The sequence below is a fragment of the Hipposideros armiger genome, unplaced genomic scaffold, assembly GCF_001890085.2.
Source record: "Hipposideros armiger isolate ML-2016 unplaced genomic scaffold, ASM189008v1 scaffold_360, whole genome shotgun sequence".
Classification (NCBI taxonomy): Eukaryota; Metazoa; Chordata; class Mammalia; order Chiroptera; family Hipposideridae; genus Hipposideros; species Hipposideros armiger.
Genome location: NW_017731710.1, coordinates 53,493 through 73,484, shown reverse-complemented (window position 1 = coordinate 73,484; position 19,992 = coordinate 53,493). Strand labels below are relative to the sequence as shown.

Here is a 19,992-nt window from a genome sequence, read left to right as displayed (position 1 = left end):
TTCATTTAAACTGAGGTACAGTTGTATTTGCTTTGCTTTTTCTGTATGAAATATCAGCTAAAGTAAAAATATGTAATATATGTTTTAAAAGCAAATGGGAAACTAATAGAAGTTTCAATAGTAAACTTTAATAAATGAAGAAACAGTAATAGTTTATTTGAAAATCAGCAAAGAAAATTTAAGAGAGCAATGAAAGGAAACTTTCTACTATTTACAGATAAAACACTTTAAAAGGACAAATAATTAGAGTGGATGAAAACAAGATAGAAGGGTTGGTAATTAAAATATTTTGACAAAGGGATGAGATGATCGAAGTAATGAGTATGAAGACAATTTCAAAGTTATCTCAGATTCAAGGAAAGAAAGTCAAATAATGGGAATGATGGGGAGGCAGCTTAGTCAAAACAAAATATTGCCAGATGTGCTGTAGACATTCATTCATTTAGTTATATTTATTTCATTATATATGCTGAAGACTTTTTCTAAGTTCTCTAGCTTATGAACATTTTATTCTTTTCCCCAAAGGGAATCTCTTAGTTATAACACTTGTTAGCTACTTTGGAGCCAGACTTCACAGGCCAAAAATAATTGGAGCAGGGTGCCTAATCATGGGAGTGGGAACACTGCTCATTGCGATGCCTCAGTTCTTCATGGAACAGTAAGTCTAAAGCAATCATCTTTTTCTTGCTTTAACCAACTTCATTTCTCCCTTTTTATGTTTATAATTAATTATTTAAATTTAAGAAAATAGCCCATGATTTAAACCATGATAATTTATCTTTTTTTCTTACTATACCCTCTTTGGGAAAAATTCCAGAATACTTATAATTTTGCTTGTAATTAAATAATCTGCAAAAAAAACCATCTTATATATTACATGTATTAATGTCAACAAAATTAAAGGGAAATTTTCACTAATGTGCTTTCATTCAAATGCTTTAATTTAGCTGTGGAGGCAAAATATATAAGCAATAATAAATTAATATATCATGTGGTAAATGTCAAATGGGTGTCAAATGTGTAAAGAAGTAATACTGCTGACAATATGCTAGATCATGGTAGACTTCACTGGCAGGTCATTGACTTAGGGACATATTATCCACTCAAATAAGAATTCAGTGTCCAAAAACTACAACCTAGGACTTTCTCGATAGAAATGGAGCATCTGTACTCTTTAACCCTGAAGTCTACTTTTGGTACTTTTGTTAATATTTTCATAAAACTTTAGTAATTTCAAAGGTTTTCACATTTATTAGATTGTTTCACCCTTACAATAACCTGTGGGATAAAAGAACATAGTTTATCTTTTTTTTTATTTTAGAGCTAAGAGCCATGACTCAGAGTGTCTGGTGGCTTTCTCAAGGTTGGATGTCTTGTAATTATAGAACTGGAATCCTAAAACAGGCATTCTGACTTCATGCATATCCGCATTGCTTCCCTTCTCTATGGTAGTCAGAGAAGCGATTACCAAGAGGTTTCAAAACAAGAGAATATTCTTTTTAATTATATATCAAGAAGTGCTTTGATTATTGCCCACTGTAGATCATTGTATCATGACATTTTAGAGCTGGAAATGGAGAAACTTTGAAGTCATCTGTTCCAAACTTTTTCTTGTATTCTCAGGTCACTAATATAAATACAGTCACGTTTTGACCTCTGTGGCCAATCTGCAAAGATAGCACACAGAATCCTCTGTGTGGACCTTCCCTACCTATATAGATGATTTCCCTGGCCCCTTCATTTTTACTTGGAGAAGGATCTGTGGACTCGGGACCACTGTGCACTCTTTATACTCCTATCTGGCCTCCTTTCCACAGGGCAGAAGTTTGCTTGGATCACTGAGGTTCTACCAAGGTGTTATGTGGGATCACTGCCAAAGGGAGGAGGCAAAGGGAAGGCTGAAGAAATGAGCCTCCAATTCACCTAACTCCTGCTTGACCCGTGGTTGTGCCACTGTTATCTGTTCTAGTCATTGAGCCTCTGTGCAACAGTTTTCTCAGGTGGAAAAGAGAGTTTCACTACTAAAAAAGCTAAAAAATTAAAGTAGTTGTAGAAGATAGACAAATCCTTGACCCTTGTCTTAACTTAGTCTGAAGTAGATCAGTAGGTCTCCTATATTACCTTGGGCATATTACTTAATCTCGCTAGGCCTCAGTTTATATGTCTTAAAATGTGTATTATAGTTATTAAAAATAATACCTAACTTATGCAAATATTAAATGAGGTGGCACAAGTAAAATGCTTCCAAGTTTTCTGACATAACTAGTAGCTGTGTCATCTGTGGGAGAAGATTCTGGGCTCTGTGAACAGTGAATGCAAAGTCCCTGCAGCAGGAGTCAGTCTGGCGTGTCAGTGAACTGCATGGAGGCCTGTGTGACTGAAGTGCGATGAGCAAGAGGAAGGTGCAAAAGGAAATGGGAGAAGATGAGAAGGTTGTTTCTCAAATTTTGACGGACATTGGAATCACCCGAGGTTCTTGGTAAAATATAGGTTCTGGTTCAGTAGCTCTGGGGTGGGGTTCGAGATTCAACCCCCCAGATGCGGCTGGTCTGCACACCACACCTTGGGCAGTAAGGTTGCAAACAATTGCAAGAACTTTAGCTTCTCCTCGGAATCAGATGGAAAGCCAGTGGAGAGTTTTGAGCAGAGTGGAATAATCTGACTTATATTTTTGAAGTCATGCTGATTACTGCTTGGAAAAATAACTTGAAAGCAGGGAGACTATATCTGTAGTGATACAGTTCTCTGAAGCTACTGCAGAATTTCTTGCATCAGAATCAAGATTCTGTCAGACAGGGTTTGAATCAGGTTAGAACTGACAAACCTGATTTGAAAGTATTTATACCATTGGTTCCCTGTTCAATCACTTCTTTGTCTCCTTATCCAACGAAGCCTAAATAGGCACAGACCACATCCAAAGCCTACATTTTACAAGAAAATTGAAAATTGAAGAGGTTAATTGATATTTCTAGACTGCCCTTTATAGTAATTAGTGACAAAGGTGGAACTTGCATAAAATTCCATTTAAAAATCTAAATAGTTATGCTTGCAATAGTTGCGTTTTGATAGATTTAATTGAGAAAGCTCAAATAATTAATAATTTTCAAAGTGCTGTATAATCACTATTGACACTCATTTTAAGAGCCTTGAGGTTTTGTTCTTGGTATCTCTTAAATATTAAGTTATTAAAGAAAGAAGATTATATTTACCATGATTTCCAAGCTAAATGTTTTTCTGTGTAGCTAAGAATTAAAAAATAGTTATCCACATTAAATAGTTCTTAACCTCTTTTGGTCAGGGAAACATTGATAAAAGTGACAAAAACTGTGAACCTCTTCCCTTAAATACTCACATACATACAGAAATGTTCTTACTTTTCTGATGAGGTTCATGGACCCACTGAAGTGTAGGTTGTGCAAAACTGATGTAACCTGAATTTCTTAACCTGAATATTTTCATAACTCAGTATATCTTTTGGTTACCATGCTGAACAGGTTTTTACTATTAACATTTCAAATATTGTACATTACTATGATTACTATAGTCTGGCCACATAGTACCTGAATGAAATGAGAATCAAGATGATGTTGTGATGTCGTTTTATCAGGTACCTCTTCTCTGATGGGTGCAAGAGGAGCAGAGAAATTGACTCATGAAGGGTAATTTGAAAGGGAGTGTGGTGCTAGGAAACTGTAGATAAAATTGTCACAGTCCTACCATTGAGCACTGGCTCTTCACTGTAACCTTATAAACAGAGGAAAGGTTGGAATTAGGAGTAACTTAGAGATAGATTAATAAACTGTAAAGAAGGATACCATCTGGATAAATGGTTCGAAAAGCCCATGTGTCCTTATCAGTTCTGTAGAATCAGCATTGCAATTGTTCTATGAAATTTACAACTAAATGCAGTGTACCAGTGGCCATGGTTTGTTAAATTATTATTTTTCCTCTGACTCAGAGATATTCATGATTTTGTCAAGTACTGAATATTTTCTCAGCAAGGGAGTATGTGACTTGTGGTCATTATTTTATATTAAAATGAGCCTCTATAAATAATTATTTTATTTTCTTTCACTACATTGGGTAATTGGTTCAGATATGGCATAATACCTATGAACCAGATCTTCTGGCTATCTCTTCTGAAAACTTTGCTATTAAATGATGGTTTTGTTTGGTGATTCAGATTCAGGGATAGCTGCGAACTCAAACAAATACCCTAATGAATTGTGTGATATACATGTAAAAATTTTAGCATGATGTTGAATCTATAGTAAAGAAAATGTTCTTTTTATACAGGTACAAATATGAAAGGTATTCTTTCTCCAATTCGACTTTTGGCATCTCTCCATGTCTCCTAGAGTCAAATAGTCAATTACCAATCTCAGTTATGGAAAACTCACAATCCAAAATAAATAATGGTAAGATGATTTTGTTTTTACTTTATTGAATAGGCAGACTTTCTTTTAAAAGACTTTCTATGTGCTTTAGTATGGATAAAATACCTGCATGAATTTTGCTGTCAAAATATTTACTACATAAATTGAGATAGTATAGTGCTATAAAACTTCCTAGAATATAAAACAGTATATGATGAGATCCTAAGAAAACACATAGACACAGTCAGATCTTATGGGACAAGAGCATTAATTGCTGGTGACTCGGAAAGCTTCTAGTGATTCCAAATAAGGTAGACCGTGAACTCAGGGTAAAATTAGTTTAGCTCATACAAGTATCAGTCCATTGCTCAGATATGAAAGAAATATATTTTCCCTCAGAGCTCAATTTAATTTCTGTGTTCAACCCCTTTTCATCAGAGTGGCAAAAACTTAATCTCAGTCAATTTGTCCCTAATTTTCACCCTTTTCCCAGGGGCTACTTACATTCTAAGGAGCTTGCATAATAGTAAAGGGGAATTTGTGGGAGGGAGGGTCCTTGGTGGTATTCATGCCCTGTCAGTTTAGCTATGTAATTCTTCTGGCCCAGTGTTTGGTCATACATGTCTCCTTGGGGTCATCTTACATCCATGTCCATGTCCTTTTTAACACAACAGCTCCCTCTGATGCAGAAGTGACAATCTTGGAAACATGGAAATATTTCTTTCCACACAAGATTGGAATCAAGGAATTTTGTTAGAATGATAGGAGTTCTATGTGGCAAATTGCACAGCAATGCTATGTATGAGCCACACTTGGGCACATGGGAGCCATCTGTTTTATGTTACTTTAGACATTGGAAACCCTATGAGTAGCTGAAGGCAGGAATGCTGAGCTATACAGTGCAACCATCTCACGTTTGGGGCTTTGCTACCTCCCTGGGCTCTACCTGGCTACTGTGACTCAGGTTCTTCTCATTCATGGAGTCCACATATCTACCCACAGGTGTCTGCCATGTTTCTGGGGTGCTGCACAGGCAGCACCTCACATCCCTTCTCTCCACAGCCCTTCATCATCAATATGCTCAACATTTCCTCCCCACCACTCCATCTCATTCCCTACTCCAAGCCTGGGAACCAATTTCTATAAAGACAGTGTGGAAGCCTTTCTTTTACATACCTGTTATCCATCCAAATCTTTTATCCATACCACAAAACCCTTTCACTCCTCTAATATACTCATTAATGCTTTCTTTTGAGATGTCTTTTTCCTGGGCAATGAACACTAGAGGTCTGGCTATTTGAAGGAAAGGAAATGCCAAAGGATTAAAAGCACTATAGAAATATGAGGGGGACTAAGTGGAGCAGACATAATTAACTTAAAAAAAATACAATGGGTAATGAATTTAATTAAGGTCCACATAAAGAGACAAGGGACTGAGCTAAAGAGTTTGGACTTTCATCTGTATGCAAGATACAGTCATTGAAGATATTTTGGTTTTGTTTTTGGCAAAGAAGAGACATAATAAAAATGACAATACAACTAATTAGGAAGTACTTAAACCTTTAATGTTAAAAATAGAAACATGGGGTTTAGAGACAGGGAACGGAAATGTTTTTAATGTAAAGAGACAGGTTAATGGGTAAGTACAGAGTGTAACACTCACAACTCAATCCTTTCCTTTAAAGTCGTAGACATATGTGAACATTAGTCATAGGGAATACACAAGGCTCATCCTAAAGACGATAGTGCAATAATATAGAACCTTTCTTTAAAATGCTCCACACACCACCCTCACTTACCCCACAACACCCAAGAGCAGAGCTGTCCAACAGAACTTTCTGTGATGATGAAAATGTTGTATATCTATGTTGTCCAATACAGTCGTCATTAACCACATGTGACTATCAAGTATTGGAAATATAGCTAGTGCGATGGAGGAACTGAATTTTTAATTTTGTGTAATTTTAATTAATTTAAATTTCAATAGCCACATGTGGCTTGTGGCTACTAAATTGGAAAGCACAGATCTAAGACATCTATACTTATCTATAAGGCTTCCCTACCAATAAGCTTCTTAGAAGCACCCAAATGTTGGGGCTAGAATTGACATTAGGATCAATTTTTGGAAAAGGACTTCACATTATATTTTGGGGAGTGGAATAGAAAAAAATCCAGAGAAGATAAGTGAAAAACCCATGGTCACTTGGCTACATTTCTAGAAACGGCAAAATCAAAACAAGAAGAAACATGACTGCACAGTGGCTTTTTCTGTTACGTGATCTTATTCATTCACAAGAAAGTGGTCATCCCAGTTCATCATAACCCACACTTCACCTTGAAAAATTACTTTAAGGGTTACTAATATGTAAAAAAAACCCCAAAAAACTCCTACCTCATAGAGTTATTACAGAATTCAATTTAAAAATGCCTGCAAACCACTTAGCTCTGTCTGGCAGAAAGGGCGTATTCAGAAGTGGTGATTGTTGGGGGTTGTTAATAGTATCACTTTTATTAAAGTTACTAAAGTTTTCAAAGTATATTTAATTTATGATATGGGAGTAATTATCTGATTTGCCATGATCATATTAAGACATGGCTTTTATGAAAGTATTTAAAAATTGTCAGCTTTTAATTTCACTGTAAAAATACTGTCAAAGGTTTCTTTTTGTTGGAATAATTATACTACTAAAGCATATAGGGTTTTTAATGTTTATATGAATTTGTTTCATGAATATTAGACCTAAATGTGGTTATTCACTATCAAACAATTGTAATTATAGGCACTGCTACCCAAAGTTAAAGTATCACCCATATAAAATTTTGACTTCCACATAAAACTTGGTCAGCAATAAAATTAAAAGTGATTTCTGCTGAAAAATACGAGTTCAAAGATTGTGGCAAGGAAAGCCATTGTTCAAAATTTTTTTTTTGTCCCAGACAGGATATTGAATGTTATTGGAGTGTAGGAATTCCAAGAACTTAGCACAAATGTTAAATAAAAGGAAGAGAGAAAATAAGAAGGGAACAGGAACACGAAGCGGTAGAGTTCCTTGGTCAAAGTCTCGGGGGGATTTACACTTCCTAAAATATTGAAGTTACAAAACACTCCCCAGTCTTGCTCAAACTCCTTTCTAATTATGCCTATTGCATATTTCACTTCTGCATTCTAACCCAATTGTAGGACAATTTGTGGAAATGCAGAATAAATATTTAACTTTGATAGTGACCTAATTTCAATCCTCTTGTTTTCCTTTAAGAATGTGAAATTGATGCCAGCTCCTCCATGTGGGTTTATGTTTTCCTGGGGAACCTTCTTCGTGGAATTGGAGAAACTCCCATTCAGCCCCTAGGCATCACTTACCTTGATGATTTTGCCAGTGAAGACAATGCGGCCTTCTATATTGGTAATGCCCACCTTATTTATCTTCTTGGGAATCAGGATACCTGGTGTTCTCAACTCCATTCTAAACTAAACAGGGTGTAGACGGCTTTGTACTTCGTATCCAATTCCTTGATTCTGTTCACACATTTCGGAAGTCCATATTGGAAGCTTCAATTATAAAGAAACTTCAATTAGAAGGACCTATTGCATTAAGGAAAGAACATTAGATTAAAAGAAATATATATAGATATATAAATATCTATATATAAATAGATATATAGATACAGATATACACACACACATACATATGTGTGTATACATGTATACATTTATATATTTATATAAAATGTATATGTATGTGTGTATGTATTTCTATATATGTGTGTGTATGTGTATATATACATATATGTGTGTGTATATATTTCTATATATAGATATATACAGATATATCTATCTATAGATAGATAGATAGATAGATCTCCAGGGATCTACATAGTTACTTTTCTCACAAATGGTCCCACAGAAGTTCTGAACACATACACTTTTTCACTAAGATTGGAAGCAATCAATTTTAATATCAAAACAAGTTTATGCTTAACCAACCATAAAAAATTTTTGAAAGACTGTCAAATAGTATAATTATGATTTTTAGCAGTGGGTGAACCTAACCCTGGGGAATAAAGTTTCTCCTTTTGGGGAAATAAACTTCTTCAGAGTCCTGGTATTATTTTCTTATTAAGAAGTAACTAACGCCTTAGAAGTGTTCATTCTTATTCCAAAGCTGAGGAGGACTTATTTCCTAATTCAATGAGGTTGAAAAATTGACAAATTAAGTACACTTACGTAAAGAGTTGATGAAATACTTTCAGCTACTAATTGGGTCTCATTCACATTTCTTGTTTAAAAAAATTTTAATTTACAAAATCAAAGAAATGGTACCTTATTTTTTATTTATTTTTTTTTAATTTTTAATTTTTTGTGTGTGTGCAGGGTGTGTGCAGACGGTTGCAATTATAGGACCAATCTTTGGCTTCCTGTTAGGTTCATTATGTGCCAAACTGTATGTTGACATTGGCTTTGTAAACGTAGGTAAGAGAACCTATTTTTATTTATTTCTTAATTTTAATTATTTTAATTTTCTAATGGAAAGGTATAGAAAATATCAAATTGCTTTTCTATAAAATGACAGGATGGCAATTTTTTGTAAATTGAAAATAATTCATGAAAAAACATTGATATAATCATCGTGCACATCAATAAATGGCATATGAGAAATAGGTGGTGATTAGGACTGGATGACCCATGGTTTGTTATTCAAATGTATCACTTTTCACTTCTGGTTTGCCAGTTCAAAGGCATCCTAGCATATTTAAGACTAAAAACTGTGACTGCTTGTTGGCTCTTGTTGGTTTCAGGTGTATCAACATTTATTACAGTCACATCAATTAATAATGTATTTGTAGACTTGCCAGAAAGACCAAGGATTGAAAGTCTTCTGGCAACCAAAATTTCCTTCTTTACTGTACAAATCTTTTTTTAGATGGAGGCATATTATAATGAGACTAGCTTTCCTTCTGGGAGTGTGTTTGAGTAGGGAATAAATGGGAGACTGAATCTTTCCATAGCTATTAATTTGTGTCTTTCCTTCTGAGATGTACCCCCTAGACATAGATAGTATTTTTCTGTTTTGTTCATTTGTTTGTTTGTTTGTTTTTTAAGAAGTCCAAGAAAGCAGTTAGCAACAAGAAAATGCTTCATTTTTTAAAATTCTGGAATTGCATTTACAAATCATTGTGTTAAAATAGAATGCAAAACTCTTACAGTAGTTGTTCTTCAATCAAATAAACTGCAGGGCATAGTCCAAAAAATTTATTCATTTATTAATTCATTAACCTCCAAATTTTATTTTATATCTGCTCTATCCCAGGTTCTGTTTTACCACAGTGGAAAAAAATAGCTAAGTTTCTTTACTCCTTGATTTGTAAAGTCTAGTCGTCACATCATAGTTGTGATGAGTAGTACAGAAGGAAATGACTAAACGGAAACAATGGAGATGCAGTGATAAACTAGTATAAACATTTTACTGAGTATAATGCAGTAGGAGTTGAGCCTAGTGGTCAAAAGATATGTGCTTATTTTGTTGCTCTCTATAAAGTGTGGTGGAAGTAGAGTATAATAATATCACATAAAATATAATATATAATATGTTTATCCCCACTTGGTTTGGTTCAGAAAACTTTGTCAATGCTTACTTTTTAGTCAAATGAGAAATGGTGTCCAAAAAAAAAAGATTTTATGATGAATAAGATATTGACATTTTATTTACACATACAAATCTTGCTTCAGACCTAAAATAGCTCTGAAGTATTGTTAAACATTATTTAATAAGTAGCATTTGGAGTGGTTCATACTGTATTTCAGCCACAGGGTACACAATATCACTCTTTCTTTGAGTAAAATCTTAGACAAACGTTCAGTATGAAATTGGATGAAAGTGGCGTTGATGTGCTGTAGAAGTCAGAAGGTGTTGAACCCTCAAAACCTCCATCACATGTTGCTTTCTGCCTCTCATGGGACCCGGGTCCCTCTGCAGAACCCCAGAGCAGAGTTTTAAAACCATGGTCCCCTTTTAGCCTCCATACTTCTAACCTAAGGAACAAAAGTAGAAAGCTTTATGCTCCAGAAACACCATCTTTTCTTCAAACAGCAAGATAATAATGTTCAGAGTAGAAAAAGTTATGTATAAATTATTAGACATTTTTATAATGTGGTAGAGTTAATGCTAGGATTTTTTTTAAGAGGCTTATTTTAACACAGTAGCTTTGCTGTGTATGCTGTTTAGCCATCCTCTCTCTTTTTCAGATCACATAACCATTACCCCAAAGGATCCTCAGTGGGTAGGTGCCTGGTGGCTTGGCTATCTGATAGCGGGAATCCTCAGTGTCCTTGCAGCTGTACCTTTCTGGTGTTTACCAAAGAGTCTTCCGAGACCCCGAAGTAGAGAGGATTCCAATTCCTCCTCTGAGAAATCCAAGTTTATTATGGATGATCACACAGATTACCAAACACCCCTTGGAGAAAAAGCAAAAATAACAGAAATGGCAAGAGGTGAGCCAGATTCTTTTTGATTTAGAAATACTTTCAGTTTTCCTGTTTGGAATTTATAGAGATCTTTAAATAATACCTTTTTCCCCTTCATGTGTTCAGAAAATTTTGAGAAACTATGCAGAAAGCAGAAATGAAGATTAAAAAAATCAGTTTTATTACTGGAAAAAAACTGAAGCATATGACCCAAAGTCTTGGAAACCTTCCTTGCTGGTTGACATTCCACCCTCACACCTCCTCAGTTTAAACCTTGCAGCTGCCCCTACCCAAGAATGCTGCTTCACATCAGTCAGTCTGGGTGGACAGAAAAGAAAAGAGTTAATCTTCAGCACTTGTGGCCTTTTACTAGACGAGATCTACCCATTTGCAAAATGTGTACCAGTGTATGACTCCCACCAATGATGAAAGGAGTGAATGTGGTGTGAGGCAAAAGACCAGATGTGTTCTAGTGAATACACCCCACGTGGAAATGTGTGGCCATGAGAAAAATTGGTTCCCCTCAGGTGGTCCAGCAATATTCCTCTTGGAGGGCCCCAGCAAACAATATTTATATTTATAGAAAATCATATTTCTAGCTGGCTGCATAAAAGGAAGAAAGCCAAAGCTCATTTCTTACACTCAAGTTCATACATTAAATGGAGATAACATTCATGTTCCTTTCCTTGTGACCATGACCCAATTTTGAAAAACAGAGACCAGAGAACTGAAGTCCTTAATGTCCTGCCTATAGCTACCAGCTCTGTAGTGAGGGAATTGTCTTATTCTTCTTACCTTTTACTTGCATCAGTTAGAGGAATCTGTTTCTGTCTGACTTATACCTGTAACTATAATCTCAATTGTATGCCTATAAAAGCGAGTGCTGTGTTTACATCTGAACCTGGCCAGATCTCATCCTTGACTTGTGCCAATGGCTTAATATTCATACTGTGTGTGTGTGTGTGTGTGTGTGTGTGTGTGTGTGTGTCCCACTGTACAAGGTCTGACAATTAAGTTTGTGAACTTGTTGCCACCATGTTGCTAACTGTTTTTTGATATCAGAGGGATTATTCATTATGAATTTCTACCAACTGGACAGTTAACCAAGTTTACTATTGGAAGTGCTGAAAAGGCTGCATGAAAAAGTTAGATGACCTAAACTTTTTGCCAGCCTTTCATGGCTCTTGCATCACGACAATGCACCAGCTTACATGGCACTGTCTGGGAGGGAGGTTTTAGCCAGTAAACAAACAACTGTATTAGAACACCCTCCCTACTCACCTGATCTGGCCCCCAATGACTTCTTTCTTTACCCAAAGATAAAGGAAATATTGAAAGGAAAACATTTTGATGACATTCAGGACATCAAGAGTAATACTATGACAGCTCTGCTGGCCATTCCAGGTAAAGAGTTCCAAAATTGCTTTGCAGGGTGGACTAGGTGCTGGCATGGGTGCATAACTTCCCAAGGGGAGTACTTCAAAGGTGATCATAGTGATATTCAGCAATGAGGTATGGAGCACTTTTTCTAGGATGAGTTCACAAATGTAATTGTCTGGCCTCGTAAATGTTCTTGTTAACTATGACACTGGGACTCAGCCATCTAAGACCTGCCACCAAGGCTGTATCTTCTGCCAAAGGTGACACTGTCTTTAATTACTCCATGTTATTTTTGTCTTATAGATTTTCTTCCATCACTGAAGAATCTTTTTGGAAATCCAGTGTACGTCTTATATTTGTGTGCAAGTACTGTTCAGTTCAATTCTTTATTTGGCATGGTGACGTATAAACCGAAGTACATTGAACAACAGTATGGGCAGTCAACCTCTAAGGCCAACTTTGTTATCGGTATGCTCATGCTTTCCATTAGGAACTATCAGCTGCATTTTGTTAACCCTTAGTACTTTCAGGGAAATGTATGCCAGTATTTAGACTGAAGGTAATTTGTAGCATCTTAGATATGAAGTCAAAAAGTGAGTGAAAATAATCTAGCAGAGTAAAATATTTACATAGCCTATGGTACAACTTTCTAGCAAGAACTGTTCACAACTATGGGTGAGTGACCATGAGAATATCACATAGGCCAAGCATATATTTCATTAGGAGGTTGTTAATACTGGATATTATTTTTTCATGTGTAGCCAAAATCTCATAACAGTGGACATTTTACCTGAAAAGTTTCTAGGAATTACAAAAAGGGAACATTTGGACAGGTTAAAGGTGTTCATTACAAAACAAAGTTTGTATTTGCTCAGTCAAAAGACTTTTCTGATTGGGTTATTAAAAGGGCCATGTTTCTAGCAGAGCAGTACAGTGAATAATGAGAAAGATATTAAAGGGCAAAGAAAAACATGAAGAAATGAATGAAGAACCAAAATCTACAAATACATAAACATTACCCTGAAAGTAATTAGATACTTTTAAAACCTGGATTAGCTACTTTAGTCCATGAATGTAATTTAATGCTACTCTTTCAAGGCATAAAATATATTCAATTTTTTAACATATCCCTTTATGATAGAAGACTCCTATGGTTTATAATAACTTATTCTTAAAATATTTAAAGAATTGTTCTATGTATCTATCTCTGGAAGAAACCTGGGGGTGAGGAGTGCTGAGCTTATTTTACAATATATAAATTTTCTATAACAATCTTGGATAATGGGCACTTAGCAGATGTTAATCGAATTGACTCGTTGTTTTGGCTATTCTCCCTTTAAATTATAAATATTAAGGCTATGCAGCTGAAATTTTACTTTCAACATTAATTTGTTCAAATTATTTAATTTTATTATTTAATGGCTGACCTGAAGAAATTTTTAGGGTTTGTTTTTTTTCCCCCAATACCCCATCCATGCCAATCAATGCTTTATACTGACTCTAAGAAGACTAGAAGACGAATGAAAGTTTGAGACATTCTTTTTATTTTACTTTAAAATTTCCTTTGTGTTTATTGAGATATAACTTACAAGCAACAGTTACATCTACAGACCTTAAATGTATAGCTCAACTAAATAAATGTTTACACATATATATTTGTGTAGTAACCTTCATGCAGAGATGTAGCACATTTCACTACCCCCAAAAGGATCCTTCATATCTCCTTCTACTCAAGACTCTTTTCCAAATCTAATACCTATTCTGAACTCTATCACCATAGATCAATCTTGCCTGTTTTTGAACTTTATATGAATGGAATAATATGTTAGGTATTCTTTTGTGCCTAGCTTATTTTAATTGAAATGGAATCTTATGGGACTCATTCAGATTGTGTGTAGCAGTGGTTTGTTTTTTTTTCATTGCTGTGTAATATTCTATTACATGAATATACCACAGTTTATTCATTTAATTATTGATGGACATTTGGATTGTTTTCTGCTTTTGGCTGTTATAAATAAGACTGTATGACCATTCTACATGTATTTTGGTGAATGTATACACTCATTTTTCTTGGCTACATCTTGGAGTAGAATAGCTGGGTCATAGGGCATATGTAGATCCAGCAAATATTCCCAAACATTTTACATAAAAATCGTGCAAACTCCTATTCCCATTAAAAGTGTAAGAATGTTCCAGTTGCACCACATCCTTATAACACATAGTATTGTCAACCTTTTCCATTGTAACTTATGCATTCTTATGGGGTATTGTAGCATCTCATTGTGGTTTAATTTGCATTTAACTGATTGATGATGCTGAGCACTTTTTGCAGGCTTTGGGTTATTTCAGCATTCTCTTTTGTTAATTATGTTCAAGTTACTTGCCTATTTTTACTGAGTTGTCAATCTTTGTCTTACTGATTTGTAAGAGCACTATACTTTTCACTTGATACAAGTTCTTTATTGAATATATGTATTATAATTATTTTCTCACAGGCTTCAATTTGCCTTTTCGCTCTTCTGCTGGTGAACTTCTTAATTTTAAGTTTCAATCTATCCTTTTTCAATAATGCCATTTTAAGCCTGTTTTAAGAACTCTTTTCCAAACCCCAAGGCCATGAAAATGTTTTCCTTATACTTCTACTAGTAGCTTGTTTTAACTTTTACATTTAGGTTATAATCAATTTCAAATATTTTTTGGTATAATGTGAAGGAAAAGGTCAAGGTTCATTTATCAAAATTAAAAGACCATTTTTCTGCATGAACTGTACTATAGGGGCACATCTCTAAGTAGATGTTCATTTTTCATTATTCAACATGTTCATAGCCCTTAGAGGTTTAGGGGCATTTCATTTTGCTCTCACTAGAATGATAAGTTATTTTTATCTTAAAATGAAAAGTTTATTTTATAAAGGAAAGTTAAGTATTATTTGGGGGAGGTTATTATAATAGAATATGAGACTATATGTAATCTCATTGCTTTATTGGGTAAATAGTAAATGAAATACCTTTGCCTCTAAAATTATTTTTAAGGAGAATTGACACAGATGAAAGAACCTGAAATTCTGAGTGATTCAATGGCCTGCCCAGTGTCATGCATGTGTATCATCCATACATTATGATATAGCCAGGAATAAATTATTTCCCTTGAGTTTCTGAATTTTTCCAGCCTGGGCACAATTATTGTTGGAAAACTGACAAGAAGAATCTAATCAATAATTCTCTTTTAAATAGTGGACGATTGATTTTTTTTAATACATGATCCTTCTCTGTACACTCAGATAGACTCTGAGATCCAAGCAAACTCATTATCAGAATTTTTGGTACATCAATCAAAGGTTGCCTAAAATTCTGATTCCTCATAGTTTCTGTCATGTCATGTCAATAGATAATTTAAGTACTTTTGTGAGAGATAAGTAATAGTGTCTAATGATTTTGCATCTTATAGCTAGCATCCTTTCCTAAGTGCATCTTGGTTTCACATTAGTAAGTGTGGGATGCATCAGAATAAGGTTAAGTGGATAAATTATTCAATATCCCTAACACTTATTTTGATTATCATTAGAGTGGTGAAAATAAATGCATCATTAGGCTGAAGTAAAGATTAAGTAAGACATAAAATGCTTTGTAAATATACATTGCTGTCATTCAATAAATGTTGTTTTCTCACTTCTTTTCTTTTCTTCTTCTATCCAACCTCTTTTTCTTTTCTTCTTCATTTTTTTTCCCTTGGGCTATGGAGAATGATCCTTTCTGTGATTAAAAAAAGAATGAGAGAGGCACAGAAACGCACTTTTTCCTTCTACTGTCAGAGAAGGCGTTGTACATGATGTGGAGGAAAGAATAAACAGAAATTTCCCTATATTTTCAAGCACCAACTGTTACAATGACAATTTGGTTTTTTGTGTACATATTTTTATATATTGGCCATATTCATTCTAAAGTTTAGAAATAACATTTTCTCATGTTAACTACTTAAATTTTACAAAGAAAATTGAAGGAAAATGAACAACAAAAATGTTTCAAATTCAGGGACTATAGAAAGTATATGGTAAAATGATTTTGCTTTTTTTAAGTGTGTGGTGTTTGTTTTAAATTCCCACTGCAATTTCTACAGTAAGAAGTTGGGAGAGGCAGTTGAATTTTCCACTTAAGCTTCTCCTATCTATCACTATTAGGTTATATACAAATGATCTTATCTTTTCTTCTCCTTAATACACAGATAGTAGTTATTTATTCATCTTTGCTTAATTTCTTGGAATTTTTTTAATTACATAAGTTTCTAGTGCACACTACATAAATATTAACTATTGGCAATAACAATGATTATCATTCTCAGTTCTTACAGGCATCACACAGACAAATAAAAAAAACTAAGATAATTATTTTGGGAAAGGTGCTTATAATAGAAAATATTAATTTTTGTGGCTAAGTTAGTTTAGTAAATTTAGTAATTGTGTTATGATGTGTTCTAGATCTAGTTGAAGTTATAATAAAAACTGTGAGATGATGGAAAATAATTTTAATTTGTGAGGAAAAATATACTTTTATTATGCCCAAGAAGGATGGCTAATTTTACTTCGTTACACGCAATTGGCTATATGAGTGTAAAAAGTCCCATAAACTGTTTTTGCATTTTTCTCTCTGTAAAATTCAGATTTTAATGTTTATTTCTTCCAACATTAGAGTAATATTGTGAGATCCATTATATCATATGGAATTTTACTTCACTGGGAGAGAAGCTCTAAAAACATCCCAAAGTGCTATTATTATAACTCATTACTATTTCATCTTAATGGCTTAAAGCTATCATACGTCTGTGTGGGATTCAAAGTTTCCAATTTATATTGTAATTGTGCTGACCATCTCAAAACATTTAACACATCTGTCATGACTCTTATTTAGGATAATAGCAAAAAACAGCGTCTTTAACCTGAATGGGTATGATGAAATAATAATTGTAAGTTAGCTAACATTTTTCTTAGCTTTCCTGATGTTTGGGTAAATACATTAAATTCAAAAGAAATGCATAAAATAAATTGAAACAAATTGCAGATGTTATTATAAATTACAACTCATATTCCCATTTGGAATATTTAGATGGTAAACATTTTAAGATCAGTGCATTTTATCGTATAAATGGAAAAACGTGTATAATGAAGAAATCAGAGAGAAATTTCTAATTCATTAAATGTCTTCAAAATACCTAAAATGAAAGAATTTTCATCGTAGGGAGCTTTGGGAGGCAAGAAGCACATCTCACCTGATATTCAGGAAATTTGCTATCAACCTGGCCCAGCATGGACAGCTTCTAGACTCTAGGGAATTTGAAAAGGAGAATCAAGCTAACAGTATATTTGAAATGTCCAACTAAGCTTTTTGTATTCTGTTATAATTTATTATCTTGAAATAAGAAGATAGAATTGGGTCATCGGAAAAGTCGTGACGCATTTTTGCAACGAAAAACATAGAAAAATACATCATGACTTTTCCGATGACCCAATATATTCAGGAGAAATGTTATAAATGAACCAACTAAAGTTTGTTCATTAATACATTTTTATGGAAAACTGTGCAGAGGACACAAGATTGTATGATAAGCACAGTTCTTGCCTTGAAGGTTAGCTTGGAGGGTAAGAGATGCAACCAGACAAGCTAGTAGGTAATTGTGATAAGTAGCAAGGCTGTGCCTATGGGACCCTGCACGGGGCTTCAGGCTGCAGGAAGAAAAGGGGTTTTGATGACTAACGTGCTCATCCTTATTCCAGATGTGTCTCTTGGAGGACCATATGGCTGGTAGAGGCAGGTTTTTGTTTTGTTTTGTTTTGTTTAGCTGAGCCATCCTGCCACCTGTTGGCAGCTCAGCGGCAGTGCAGCTCAGCTCAGGCTGGGACTCTTAACGGCTGTTGCTCAGAGCTCACACTCTTGAGCGAGCTCTTAAAGAACTGAGCCACTTGGCCGGCCCGAGGCAGTTGTAAGTATTCTAATTAGGGAGGGGAAGCTCAGTGTACTCGGGGAGAATAAACCTTATCTTGGAGTCAGAAGAAATTCTCTAGGAAAAGATATTGATACCTAAATTAAGAACAAAAGGATAAGGAGGTGTTAAAAGATGGGAAGTGGGCTGGAGGTTTGGAAGGACATTGTATCAGACAAAGCAAATATTTTGTGCAGAAGAGCCTGGAGGCAAAGAGAACACATAAAATTTTCTGGAAGTTTCAAGAGAACGCGGGACTCTAAAAGGATGTCAATCAGGAGAGGAGTTTCCAGATTTTTAACAGTCCATGCCAATGGAGTAATGTCCCTAATATCCCATTTTGATTCTCAGGCTCTTCTAGGCGATAGGACAAAGTCAATGGAATCTATAATAGCACAGCATGGCTTACAAAGCAAAGGGTATTCTTGGTGCTCTGACTCCCTATGCCCCAGGCTTGACTGGTACTTGGCAAAATAAAATGAAATTCTAAGCACATCCTCTGCAGGTTTTAGGTCAGAGCCTGGTTTTTAGAAGATATTTTTTCCATAAACCCCTTTTGGTGGATAAACTGAGAGAGAGAATAGGACTCTGTGCTCTTTTTGTGTCGGGCTTGGATCCCTGACAAGGGATCCGTGTGTGTGTAAAAACAGGGCTTTAAATGACACACATCAAATCCATGGCAGAGCACAGTTCTTGGAAAGGAAGATGGAATCTGAAACAGACAGAGAACCGGTTTTATGTATCTCCCTATTTAAACAATCAGAAAAATTGGGAGAAAATATTAGCATTTATTAACTTGGCTCATGAATAACCAGGTTTGTTATATTATTTTCTAATCTCCTCTCTTTTTTAAAAAAAATAACAATCTGGTGCCTCTTAGCTCATGTTTGGTTCTTCAGGGGTCCAATATACACTCATTTCTGCCACTTGCCATACCCATAAACCTCAGGTCAGCTGAGTTAACAAAAATTAGCATCTCTTCTTTTTTCAGTTTCACTAATTTCATGATCATGCCCCTTCAAGGTAAGTTGTGATCATTTTAATGTTAATGTGTAGTCAAATAAAAAAAAGAAAAAAAAAGGGTCCTTATCATCTATGAATGCATGATGAAAGTATTTTAAAAATAAAATAATGCAGTAGGTAGCCAAAGATATTGAATATTTTAGATTCTAGGAAATTTAGTTAAGAGACTGAATATATAAATCTAAAACGAAAGAAAACAAAGAAATAAAGAGAAAAAAGAAAGTTAGTTTGCATTTCACTATCCCTACATGTTCCTGTTTTTAATTTTTATTGAATGATGTCACATTGGGTTGTGAGTCAGGGACGGGAGACTTGTGAGTATTGTTCACCACAGCAGATGGTGAGCTCGTATTGAACCTTGTCTGTTGGCCAGAGTTTCTACAAGCTTCAGCCCTTTTATTATTTGGGGAAAAAATGTGTTATTTCAAAACTTCTATAGATAATGTGGACCTCAGTGGTTGATGGGTAGACGTTATAAAAATAAGTTCTGATTAGCAGAGTAATTGTTTATTGTTTAGTTTAATGCCAGATTGCTCTCCTCTAGAATTATTTACTGATTTAAAATCCAACCAGCCCAGCACCGAAGTGCCCCTTTCTATGTCTTTTCTTTTTTGTTGTTATTGTTGTCAGAAGGTTTCTTTTTTCTTTTTCTTTTTTTTTTTAGTGTTTATTGGGGTGACAATTGTTAGCAAAGTTACCTAGATTTCAGGTATACAGTTCTGTAATACATCATCTATATATCACATTGTGCGTTCACCACCCAGAGTCAGTTCTCCT

At 34.8% G+C, this 19,992-nt stretch overlaps 1 protein-coding gene across 5 annotated transcripts in view; it reads left to right on the top strand.

Moving 5' to 3' along the window:
• Positions 1 to 19,992, top strand: part of SLCO1C1 (solute carrier organic anion transporter family member 1C1) — a 59,364-nt gene that overhangs the window by 20,617 nt on the left and 18,755 nt on the right. For all 5 annotated transcript variants that reach the window (XM_019661733.1, XM_019661732.1, XM_019661735.1 and 2 more), the window contains 6 exons: positions 526 to 658; positions 4,297 to 4,418; positions 7,634 to 7,780; positions 8,749 to 8,847; positions 10,621 to 10,866; positions 12,523 to 12,687. In XM_019661733.1, the coding sequence (XP_019517278.1) occupies positions 526 to 658; positions 4,297 to 4,418; positions 7,634 to 7,780; positions 8,749 to 8,847; positions 10,621 to 10,866; positions 12,523 to 12,687 (912 nt within the window). The remainder of the gene's footprint in view (positions 1 to 525; positions 659 to 4,296; positions 4,419 to 7,633; positions 7,781 to 8,748; positions 8,848 to 10,620; positions 10,867 to 12,522; positions 12,688 to 19,992) is intronic.